This window comes from Passer domesticus, chromosome 6 (assembly GCF_036417665.1).
Source record: "Passer domesticus isolate bPasDom1 chromosome 6, bPasDom1.hap1, whole genome shotgun sequence".
Classification (NCBI taxonomy): domain Eukaryota; kingdom Metazoa; phylum Chordata; class Aves; order Passeriformes; family Passeridae; genus Passer; species Passer domesticus.
The window spans coordinates 3,645,903-3,658,381 of NC_087479.1; the positions used below are offsets into that span (position 1 = coordinate 3,645,903).

General features: G+C 41.0%; 1 protein-coding gene across 2 annotated transcripts in view; it reads right to left on the reverse strand.

The window, feature by feature from the left end:
- Nucleotides 1-297: 297 nt before the first annotated feature.
- BRF1 (BRF1 RNA polymerase III transcription initiation factor subunit) overlaps nt 298-12,479 on the reverse strand; it is a 172,019-nt gene continuing 159,837 nt past the window's right edge. For both annotated transcript variants that reach the window (XM_064422875.1, XM_064422876.1), the window contains 3 exons: nt 9,301-9,352; nt 6,100-6,268; nt 298-3,940 (listed from right to left, as the gene is read on the reverse strand). In XM_064422875.1, the coding sequence (XP_064278945.1) occupies nt 3,903-3,940; nt 6,100-6,268; nt 9,301-9,352 (259 nt within the window). In that variant the 3' untranslated portion in view covers nt 298-3,902. The remainder of the gene's footprint in view (nt 3,941-6,099; nt 6,269-9,300; nt 9,353-12,479) is intronic.

Below are 12,479 nucleotides of genomic sequence, written 5' to 3' on the forward strand. Positions count from 1 at the left end.
AGTTCCACTAAATACACACACCATATATTGTTCCCACAGTCAGTTAATTATACAGCTTAGTGGAAAAGCCTCGTTAATGTTATGTACTTTACAGAAAGTATCTACATCTATCAGTGGAACAGTATATTGTAAAAAACACTTGCCTGATTGCTGTGTCTTCCCTTTTAGAGACAAAAGAAAGCTCTAAATAACAAATTTTGGCCACGACCAACCAATCACGCAGCAATCAAAACTGAAGATTTTTAAGAACTAAGACAGGAAAATCAGAAATCATCAGGAGAGCATCACAGTAACAGATGGGCTACGTAAAGGTTTTATTTTTTATTTACAGCAAATATATTACAGTAAAAAAGGTTAACATGACTCATGGTTGTGGAAGGATGGTACATATGCATACATCAAAAAGGTTTCATTTTCTTGGCACTAACTGAACTGAATACAAGGATTCAACACAAAAATAAGAAACAGAACATTTATTAGGCAAACTCTAACTGTACACATCTGCAACTGGGGTTTCAATGCAATCCGAAGAACACAAACAAGTCATCAGGATGGCAAGGACTTTTTTGATGAACATGTTTAACCCTCAAGACAAGACTGTCTGGCACCATTTAAAAGTTGCTGTACTGAACACACTGATTTTAAAGAAATGTCACAGATGATTAAGACACTGAAAATGCACTCAGCACAGTGAAGAAGCCCATTATTTTCCTTATTTCTTTTTTCACTCCCACAGTACCAGAGTGTTAAAAGGCTGCATGGCAGACAAGCTGGATGCAACAGCTGGAGAATTTTTCCTGTCAAGCAAAGTGACTTGCAGCAAGAGATGTGCTTTCTGCAACAAACCCAATGATACACAGCTTGTGTGGCTTCAAGGAAGATGATCTAAGAATAACAAATGTTGAAGCCTTATAAGCTCTTTACATCATAATCAGAATCCTGAGAAAAGCAGGATCCAAATTACTCCAAGTGAATTCGGGCTTATGTATACACAACAAAATTGTCCAGATATACCAACAGTAGTAAACAGAGTTAATGCAGTGTTAATCTTTTTACATTTTAATGACTAGCTATAAAAACAGAAACTAGCATGTTCAAATCTGTTTACATTTCCTGAGCTTTGTTAAATGAAGAAGGAATGAACGTTACAAAAATCCCGGTAAGTCACCAATAAATTAAAAATGTACATAACCACTACAGCTTAAGAAGCTCAGAGTGAAGTCTGCCTAGCCAATATTCTTTCTTTAGGAATCCTGTACAGAAGCCATGCCATTAACTTCACCAACAATACTGAGATGCTATGGAATTGTAGGTCTTTTATTTTTTTTTCCCTTGCTCTTCCAGCAGATTGCCTGATGGCCTTTCCTAATCAAATCATATGAGAGCATTCAAAAACTGCAGCCCTCTACTTGCAGTGCACAAAACAATGTTCTCAGCAACACAATGTACTACTGAAATTCAAATTTCCTAGCTGCAGTTATTTGGTTGGGCTCTCAGCTCTCACACACAACACCACCACCCTGGCAGCAGGATTGGTATCCTATGGGGGCACAAAGCAGGAGACTGGAGGAAAGACCCTCAGCAAAATCCATCTTAGCCCATCTTAGCAGTTTCTTTAAGAGCCAACATCTTGCATTTGAGAAAAGCACTCGACCTACATGAGTCATACACATGTTTATTTATGCATGTTTATTTCCTGCATAGAGAATACTGTGTACCTTGGAATAAAACCCAAGCCTTGAGAACATACTGAGAGTATATTTGTAGCAGTGCTATGGAAGATTAATTCAAACCCAAACAATCAAACTCAATGGTCTCAAAGACTTGCAGAGCACAAACTTTGATAAAACAAACCACTTTTTAGAAAACTGTCTGCTTATAGCATACTTCTATTTTATGGTGTAGATAAAAGAGAGGTAGAAAGGTTTATCTCCTCAGTATCAGTTTCTGTGCAGTATTTATAAAATGTCAGAAAAAAAATCTATAGCTTTTCAGTGAAAATGCCAGCTTTTCTCCTAAGAATTATAAGGAATCTCTTCTTTCCACTTAAGTGCTGTAAACTAAGTAACTGGAATCTGGTTCAGAAGAGCTATTCTTTCCAGTAGCCTTACCACACCAATTTTGTTACCAAATTCTGCTTCTAAGAAGTCATTACAGAAATACTGCTATACAGGGCTCAACAATTCCTCACAGATACAACCCACCAAGCCATATTTACCAGCCAAATAGTATCAAGTCTGCTCCTAAAAAAGGCACTCACTCTTGCACGATCCATCTTATGCAAGCTACCAAGAGGGACAGAGAAGAATGGAAGTATGGAAGGCTGTGTGCCCCTTCCCCTCTTTGGTGATGACCTCAGATGTGAGCACCATTATCACCCTGTCTGGCAGAGCATCCTGAAGCAGCTTCTCTTCCTGCCACGATCCAATCTCTGTAGCAGGAGGATGGATGGTGCTTTAGTAACGAGTGCTCCTCAAAAAATGAAAAAAGGAACACCCAACCTGGAGACACAGCTGAACAGAAACTGTGCTGTTAAGATAAATATCCATCTTTCCCTGGTGTTAAGAGAAGCCTGCAGCACTACAGTTTTCATGATTGTCACCAGATAAGGGAGAGAGATGGAAACATCAGCTGCAGACATCAAGAGTGTGATCCAGAGTGCAGTGCATTTCCCACGGAGCCCAGAGCCTCGGGCCCAGCAGTGCCAGGGGAAGGCAGCTCAGAGGCACCAGGGTGGGACCCCTGCTCTCCTGGCACTGCCAGAACTGATCTATCTGTGACAGAGGACCTGCCTGCTGACATTTTGGGGCACACAGGGCTGGAGCTCCAGCTTTATTCACATAGCAACGACTGTTCAAGGATGGGATTTGAGCCATGAAAGTCAGGCTGCTGCATGGTGACCTTTAATTTACCCAGTGAATGCTAAGCAAATTACATTAAATTAAATTCAGTCAAAGCAGATGCTAGCTTATTTATTAAAAAGCTCAGCTTTCTCTTTCTTTCAACTGGTTTTAGAGACCAGCAGCTCTTGGGAGCAGACCTTCACTCTAACTAAGTCAGGCAAGAGCAGCTCCACAGAGATGGCCAGAGTAACTCTCCTGCAGCAACACCAGGCTAAAGTAGACCTGGCTTTCCCTAAGGATGCCCAGCAACAGCTCATGAGCTCAGCATCTTTGCCTCCTTACTCCCTGCACTTCCTACCCAGCCCAGGTGTTCTCCCTCCTTCCACAAAACCACACTGGACTCACAGTGGAAGACAATTCTTCATTGCCTTCCACTGTCAGATATTTTAAGAAATCTATGAATTTACTAATATAAAGAAGTATTTACTCTGTTTCAGAAAGCCAGTACTGCTCTGCAAATATATAACTTTTGACAGGGTTGGGTAAGGGAACTCATATACAATAACATGGTCACATTCACAATCCAGGTTGGAAACATTTCCTTCTGTCAGCCGTAGCATGATGAGACTGACTAATGTTCCTGCACTCAAATAATCAACAGGCCCTGTCCTTCAACCTGCTCCCTTCCAGCAGTATGCCTAAAAGCAGTCACATAAATAAGAGATGTGCTGCTTTCAGCCACACAGGCTTCATGCACAGTCTGTTTTGTCTCTTTCCTTTTGCTCTCTGGAAACATTACTCTCATTAATTTAATTCTCCAACTATGATCCACCAAAATAAAAATAAATTCAAGTAGGAATCCAAACTGGTTATTGCTGGGTTATGGGTCAATGTAAACTGACCAGACCCAATGCCAACCTTGAATTCACTTTAGAAAAGTAAGGATTGTTTGATTACATTTGCTGACCATAGACAGCTTCTTTCCCTATTCATACAGCTTGAAGACCAAAGATTTGCTGAGAACAAGACACAGTCCATGTCCCCTGGAAGTAACTGGAGCTAATACCCATCATCTTCATCCATATCACAGCCATAATCTGAAACACACAAAGACAAGGGCATATAAAAATGCAAATATTCTGGGTAGATGGAAGACACAACAGAAGTATTGCTTCATTAAGGTTGTTTTCTTGCTATATAACTACAGAATAAGTTTGGCCTTAGGAAAGCATTTAAAAATAATCTATTTTCTTAGGCCTAAGTAAGTTCTTGCATGTACTTCCCTCAATGAAATAAAATTATTTTTAAGCATGTATGTGTAAATATCTCTTCTCACTTGTCACTAGACCCTCATTTAGGAATACTTGGCACATGTATATGTGAAATACTTGCTTTAATTTAGAGGTTAAGGTGATCAAGCCTGATTGTCACAAGTGACTTGGCCCACAGTGGCTGATAAGCAGCAGCATTACATTTACAAGTAGGCACGTTTTTCACTAGATATAGGCACCAAGGAAAAAGCTGGTTTGTTTATATTATTCATGGATTTATGAGCTGAAATTGCAAGGGTTCAGAGATAGCTCAGAGTTCCCATCAACATCAAAAGAGTCATGGAATGAATCCTGACCATTGCATCTGACTCAGATCTCCCTTATCTTCTTACTTCTAGACTTAAAATTTTTGCCCAGATTTTTTAATTTGGTTTTGTTTTCTTAAACAATGCTGAGTGCAAAGATTGTGTGCTGTGTGTCAGAAGGCAAGGCTGTATGTTTCCAATGCACCAATTTCTCTTCTGTGTGCTTCTGAATGCACTGACACAGATATTTTCTGCTGTGTAGATGAACCTATGGATAATTATTGCATTTTAGCACTGAGGAAAGTTAAATTTCATATTCCAAATCCAATACAGGGCAACATCTCACCCAAAGAGACAAGCAAATGCTCAGAAGCAGAATTAAGTGTAATCTATAATGATTTGTGTAGAATGGGTGAAGTTCACCATCTGTAATTCATGTAGTTATTGCAGGCAGGCAGGTCTAAAATCCACAGAGAAAGCAGCTAGGAAAGAGTTATTTGCTGTGCTGAGCAGCTCTGTACACCTGCATTCGAATTCTGGGAATACTACTTTCCTTTTCCTTTTTATTTTTTAACTCTAATTTTTCAGCTGTTGTCCAGACCAGACAGGGAGTAGTGGAATGTTCTCAGAATGGTTCAAAATTAGTAACATTTACAAAGAAAAAAACACTCACTGACCTTTATTCTATTTTTGTGGGGGGTTTATTAATAAACATAGACCCACCCTCCCCCACATGGATGCCTTTTCTTGGGAACGTTATTCTAATAATAAATGCAGGCAACAAACTGTTTTTCCTACAGTTCAGCAATTATTTTCCAGCAGAGAAATCAATTTAAAAGCAACAGACACTTTTGTGAAATGTATACATATTGTCTAAAAAGCTAAATGAATAGTGATGGAAAGATTTTTGCAGTAAATAACATTTCAGTGGGAAACTTATTCTCATCTTGAGTCTTCGCAACCCATAATTAGCAGTTCCCATTTTAAAAATAATTCTGTGTATTTTCAAAGCTTAACTTCTAAAGGGAAGTTTTTAATAAAGGATAAATGTGGATGTGTCCAGCTAGGAAAAACCACAGTGGAGAGGGGACTGCCTTTTCCTGCCAGCAAAGAAATCTAATTAAACCGGTGGCTTTGCTGGGTAACCCAAAGAAATTAGCACACATCTGTGTACCATACATGCACCAACAATGCCATTCCTGCACTTGGGGAACTACTGCTTCCTCCTAACACCTTCCTCAGAAACGGAGTGTGATGATTTGTTGTGTTTTGAGCTGGAAAGACACATCCCCAGGGCTCATGGGCAGCCTGGACATCACTGCAGCCTCCACAGAGGAGGCACAGGAGAAGGGAGGGGAGGCTCAGGGCACCCCAGGCACTGCTAATGGAGGGGCTACTGACCCCTAACTCCTCAGATCCACCTTAATAAACCCAGTGCTGGAAAACACCTCACATTTCAGTTTGTTCTTGAGAAGCCCTATTAGCCTAAAGCTCGAGATGCAAAGTTTTCTCAGGAGGAGTCTCCAAGGTCAGGTTTCAGACAAGGGTGATTCCAGGCTTCCCACAGGAAGGGGCAATGCTGAAAAGGCAGCAGGAGCTCTGGGACAAACAGGGGAACCCTGTGTCCCCATCCCTGCAAGAACAAGGCCCACAGCACCAGAGATGGTAACCCCAGCTCACCATTTCCTCCCATTAACTGCAAGGCGCTCATGCAGTGATCTTCATCTTCTTCTACCTCTTCCTCTTCCACCTCTTCATCAGGGTTGTAAGCTACTGGGCCACTCTCCACAAGCACAGCTGCTGGTTTTTCTAAATTAGAGGCTTCAGCCTGTGCATTTGGAAAGGTAACCTGCATAAAAGAAGAGAGAACAGTAGAGCAGCTGTGCAGCTGTTCTTTTGGTCCAATATTTGTACAGAACTTTAGCAGCTTCCAAACAATAGGGACAGGAGAGATGGAAGCTCATGTCCAGTGCTACAGGTTCAGCTGTCCTAATGGAAGTCTGAATTAAAGTCAGGCAAAGCCACCCAGTTTTCATTTAGTCCAGAACCAGACAACTGAAATATCCTGTAATGGTAGCAGCAGAACAAGGATTCTCTGGCAAGCACAAGGGCAGGAGAAATTTGGGAGCAAAGGCTCCTCAGTAGAGCTCTGTGGGAAAACTTACAAACCTCTCCCACGGTGTGCTCAACTCACATCAGGCCTATTACAAAATAACAACGCTATTGACAATTTAATGATAGCAAAAATGTACCCTTCAGATCAGAAAAAGCCCAACATGTATTAGTTTTGACAGCTCTGGTTGGATTTATTTGGCGGCGCAATGAGCTGTGGAACAAATAGCACTCTGCAGACAGCACTTAATGTGATGGCAGAGCACTCAGTTGATAATACACACTGGCACCTGTACCAATACCTATGGAATTCAGCGGAATAATGATCTCCAAACACTAACTTGGGAATCAATCATGGATGGGACCTGTTCTGTATGTGGTCCTCCCCAGCTGCTCCAAGGTTAGGCAGGACACAGCATGGAGGGAGGGAAAGGGCAACACCACAAGGGAACAGAGGTGAATTTGGAGTAGGTAATGCTGTCTTTGGTTCACTAAGGAGAGATCTGGGAACAGGGCAGGAAGCTGCAACAAAGCCTGTGCCAGCACAGCCCAGGCTCTGCTCTTTCTTCTCATTTTCATGGTGTGCTCAGTCTGGAGCTCCACCTCCTCTCATCCAGGGAAGAAACATCACAGGAGCTTTATCTGCATCAGCTCTGTAATAGGGTACCTTCCACATTCATTCTGTTCTTGGACTGTTGAGGGTTCATGCATCAGAGCCCATGGCACACAAAACCAGCCAATTAATAGCAATTGGAAGAACCTTAAAGATTAACCATGAATGCTGGGTTGTCATGTAAAGAATTCTGAGAAGGGAATATTGACAGTACCTGCCACCAGTCAGCTGTTACCAGCACCAAGTCATCTTCCCTAGTAAGAAGGATGGAAAAGACTGGGACCACTTCCTTGGAAGACCAGTGGTGAAGTGCTTCTAAAAATGAATGGCCCAAAAAACCCCAACTCCTCTGGTCCATACCATGAGAAAAGTGCCACAGTGCTCTAGGTTTTAAATTGCAGTACACAACCATGCACTGCAACATGTTCTCCACTTCCATAGGCAGCAAGCTCTGATAAAATGCTGTAGTTTATTTTTATTTATTTATTTATAAATGTATTTACTTGGGATGCAGTATCTCCCAGGATCCCTGCAACTCCAGGCACTTCAGAGATACACCATAAGAGAAAATCCCTGTACCAGAAAGTTGATAGTCTAATTATTCAAACATCAAAGCTTTTCCTGAACTTGTCATATACCATGACAGTCAACCTAAAGAATCTGCTTGAGTTTTTCAAAGTCACCTCAGGGTTTTCTCCAATAGCTCATTAATAGGGCAAAAGACACCCATTAATTTTAATAGAAAATCAAGTATTTAGATATTCTGATCAGTCAAAGACAGGTTTTCATTATTTTTTAATGCCCAAATTAATCATATTATTTAGAGGAACTTCCCTCCAGTTTATATTTCCTACCATTGCTTTTGCCTCCAGAGTGATCAAATTGAGTCCATCTTGGTATAGCAGAAATAGACACAAGAGTTTGAAACAAATCAGCATCATAATACACATCAATTTATATGTTTAAAAGTATCCATCTGCTCTGAAAAAGTGGGTGAATATAAAGGAGCTACAATTGAGTCATTATTTTTTAAAATTGCACCATGCTAATTAAAATGTGACCTTCTTCTAATTATCATGTCCACTTCCAGACTGCTGTACTTCTAAAAATGTGCAGAGTTTTCTAATGAGCATAGAATAAGAAGTGAAAATGTATTTCCCTAGGCAGGATATCAAACTGTTTCTGAAAATCAATGACTTTTAGTCATGTTAAAAATAAGGCAGTCAAACAACACCTTTAAATAGAACTTCCTGAATTCACTTCCAGACATCCTGGACTGGAGTTTGGCACTTAGCTTTATGTATGGATGGGCAATTGTCAAAGGTGTTAAACTACCCAAGGGAACTGGTTCACTTTCAGAAGGATGTCAGTCTCACACGTTCACAGGCAAGAGGGACAAATACCTTTGGCATACTGAATTTCTAGATATGCAGTAGACAGTTTGTTGTATAGAAAATGCCTGTGAACACTCTGTACAGTGTGAGATTAATAGTGAAAGAAAGCAGCCATCATTGTTATCTGGTTTCACTGAAAATAATAATGATGTGAAAATAATCATGGTCCCTTTGGGAGGTGCACAAAGCCACCCAAGGAGGGCTCCTGCCAGTGGCCACTTACCAGCACACATTACATTTTCAAACGAAACAAAGCAAAGAGTATACAAAGAGTATAACAGAACAAAGCCAGGCTGTACAGGGTAAGCTCTTTCCACACTGGTCTCCGACAGAAGCCCAGCCCATCCCTGGGGTCAGCTCTGGCTGCACAAAAGTGGAGTTTGCAAAGTCCTTCTTCTCTGTGAGGACAGTCCCAGTGCTGAGAAACAGGCACGAGCTCTGCCCTCTCCAACTCCCCCTGACCATTTATTTGACATGGACCTTTTTAGATGCTTGCAGGGAGTTTTCTCTTTTTTGCTGTCCAATGAAGCATCATGAGGCTGTGCTAATGTTCTGGATGGATAAGTAAGGCAAGCCTGGGTTAGAAAACAGCCAATCTCAGCTTTGCAGGGTTCACAGTAACCAATCCCTGGCCTGGTCAGACAAACCAGACTCATTTCTTTTACCCTTATCTACCACATGACCAGAGCCAGACAGAAAATAGCTTGTGGGAATTTCCAAAGTCAACCTGTTGCACCAGGAGAAGTGCTGGACTTTTCATACCTCCTCGGTGGCAGCCTTCTTAGCAAACTGGGTTGAAATCAAGGGTCTTAATCTGCAAAGAAAGAAAGAAAAAATGCTGAACACCAGAAAAATTGCACAAGAGTTTGACACAGAGTATTCATTCTCCAAACAGTGAAAGCACTTTGCTAGTGTTACGTTGTGCAATTACTTTTTTAATGATTTGAGATAAAGAGCAGAGAGCCACAAATGCCGCGATAATTAACACACACATTCCCTTGGAAGTGTCTGTCCCAGATCAAGGTAATAATAAAAGATGCCAGCACAGTAGCAAAACCTCATCTCAAACTGCAGCCCCAGCTTCTCCCCAAGGTCTTTGAAATAGCTGTGTTTTGTCACATTTTACAAAAATCAAAAGAAAACCGATTTTTGGAAGAATGCAGACATGGCAAGACTGGGCCATGCTCTGATTACCCAGCACTGGTCTGCAACTGCTTCTCTGCATCTGGTGATGCATAGAGGATACCAGTAAGATTATGCATGCAGGATACCATAATCCTCACAGGCAAGAATTTAACATCCAGCTACAGAAATCATCAAAAAAACCCCACAGGGATCCTGAATACCTTGAATGAGAAATGAGAGAAATTGAACATAAACATTTCTAAAAACTCTGCATCAGATGTGAAAGAGAGCTGAGTATTTGGGGGAGAAGAGCTGGATCAGTATAACTTTACAGCTAAGTGTTAAATATTATTACTTCTGAAAAACATTTCATAGTCTGTTGTTTCCTTACTGCCAAGAAGGCTGCTCTCAATCCATCATTTAGTGTTACTTTCTGGTCTCTCCTGCTCATCTAGATGGATCTAGTCACGAAGAGGATGACTTGCTTTCTACAGAAACACTGCTCAGACAGCTCCTCAAGCACGTCTTTTAACGAAGTCTAGGCAAACAACTTAATGAATACCAATTTATGCCTCCAGAGATACAGTCTTTTATGATAAGCAGTATTTTACTCTCATTTTTCTCTTAGTCATTCCTCCTTGTTAACACACAGAAACTCGTTGTTTTCTTACTTATTTATTTATTTCAAATAATCAGCAAGAGAAAACAAAACCCCAGAGAATGAGCAGGGGAGACTCAGATCATTATCTCTGATGGTGGAGACAATATTAAAATACAAGGTATTAGCTAAGCTCCAGAAAGGTTCAAAAACTGGTCATCTCTGAAATGCTTTGCAGGACCCAAAAGGCATTTCAGCAACTCAAGTAACTGAAGGTGCTTCCTCCTAGCAGATCAAAACAAAAATAAGCTAAGGGAATGTTTCAGGAGCAGTGGCACTGAAGAATCCAGAACACATTATTCTGCTACAGATACTTCTTTTCATATTATATAATTACAAAAAAAATCAAGAAATATATTCACTTGACCTACATAAATATCTATTACTTACAAATCCTGGTCGACCTCTGGGCTCAGAGAGATTATATTTGAAGACATGGCCACACTCTTCCCTATGTGCTCAGCCTTCTCTTTCCATTATCTAACCCCAATTGTAGAGTTTACACCTTTAAATGCTGTTAAGTCCAACCTGCTGCAAAGAGCAGGGAAACCTTCAACCTGAGCAGGTTGCTCAGAGCCTGTCCAACCTGACCCTGGATGTGTCCAGGGTCAGGGAATCCACCACCTCTCTGGGCCTGTGCCATTGCCTCACCTCCTTCATAGCAAAACAATTTCTTCCTTAATTCCTGAGATTTGAGAGTACCTACTTACTTTCAATCACTGTTTTCCAAAAAAATCACCCTGTTTAGATGCTTATAAACATATGGATGCAGCAAAGCCAAAAGGCTGCATAGCTGAAGGATTCTAATTACAAAACAGGTTGTGTTTCACTGACATGACTGAAAAACACCCAACATTGGTAAGAAATGAAAGACTTTTATTTTAAATTCACAGTCATGATTATTGCAATTAACATTGTACCAAAGATAGCACCTTTTCCCTCCTGCTACCCAAAGACATCAGACCTCCCTGGAGCACCCTGAAAATATTTCCTCCCCCCAATTAAAATCAAGCTGTTGAGTAAGACTCACAAGGTAATCAGAAACTGCTGACATTTCTTTTAGAGCAAATTATACATGTGCTCACACAGTGAAGAAAACAATCACAGCTACAGGAAGCAGAGTAAACATTCCAGTTTCATTTTAATTAAAATGGTCCCCTAATGAAAATAAGAAGATTCACGTTTATGAAAAGCCTATTTGCAAAAACTTTAGTGCTACATCCAAGAGCCCTTCCATACCATTTCTCAGCAGCAAGGGATTCAGACCCAAACTGAAATTAAAGCTGTATTTCTGTTCCACGAGAGCCACTCACAAGGTGCACATCTTCCTTACTACAGGTACAGCACTGCCATCTGATCTGGCAATACAGTTTCTCTCTCAGCACAGTATAAAATGCATCAAAAGCAGTGGGGTGGATCCTGCTCCTGCCATGGATGGTCAGCACCTGCTGCAGGCCAGATCCAAGGGTGGATCTCCTCACCTGGGTGGAATGGCTCGGCCCACTGCCCCTCCATACTACCTGCTTCCTGAAACACTACCCACGACACTGGAAAAAGGCAAAACCATCACAAAAACTTATTTCCCGCTGAAATAATGGCTTTGATTCAAACTACAGCTATAAAAGTTATAAATACATAACCCCCTTGGCTCTCCTTATGCCTAGGGAGAACCCTACTATTACTGTACAAAACCACTGAAGAAGGTTTTATAGTTGGGGTGTTGTTTTGTTTCTTAAATGCCCCAAAGTCCTGACCTTCTTAAACCAGAGCAGCTGCTGCCACACCAGCCATATGGAGCAATAAATTACTGGCTGCCATGGCTACAGATACAGGCTCCTTCTGCTGTCTGGCTGCACCTCAGAGGGTGGAAAAAAGTGTCTTCATCGAAAAGCATGACCACTTTTGAGGCTGGGACAGGTCTGAGTATTAATGAAAAAATAAGTAATTGAAGTATCTTATCCAACTTTCACTGGGCATGACCCAACATCATCTGTAGAAATCTACCAAGGGACACACATGCACAGAAGAAAGATCCTGTCCATCAAAGTCCAGACTGAATTAGAGGTTCACAAGCTCAATAAATAATAACAGCCTACATTAAAGTGCAATTCCATATATACTGAAGTGACAACAGCATCCATTTAAAATGTAATGTTGT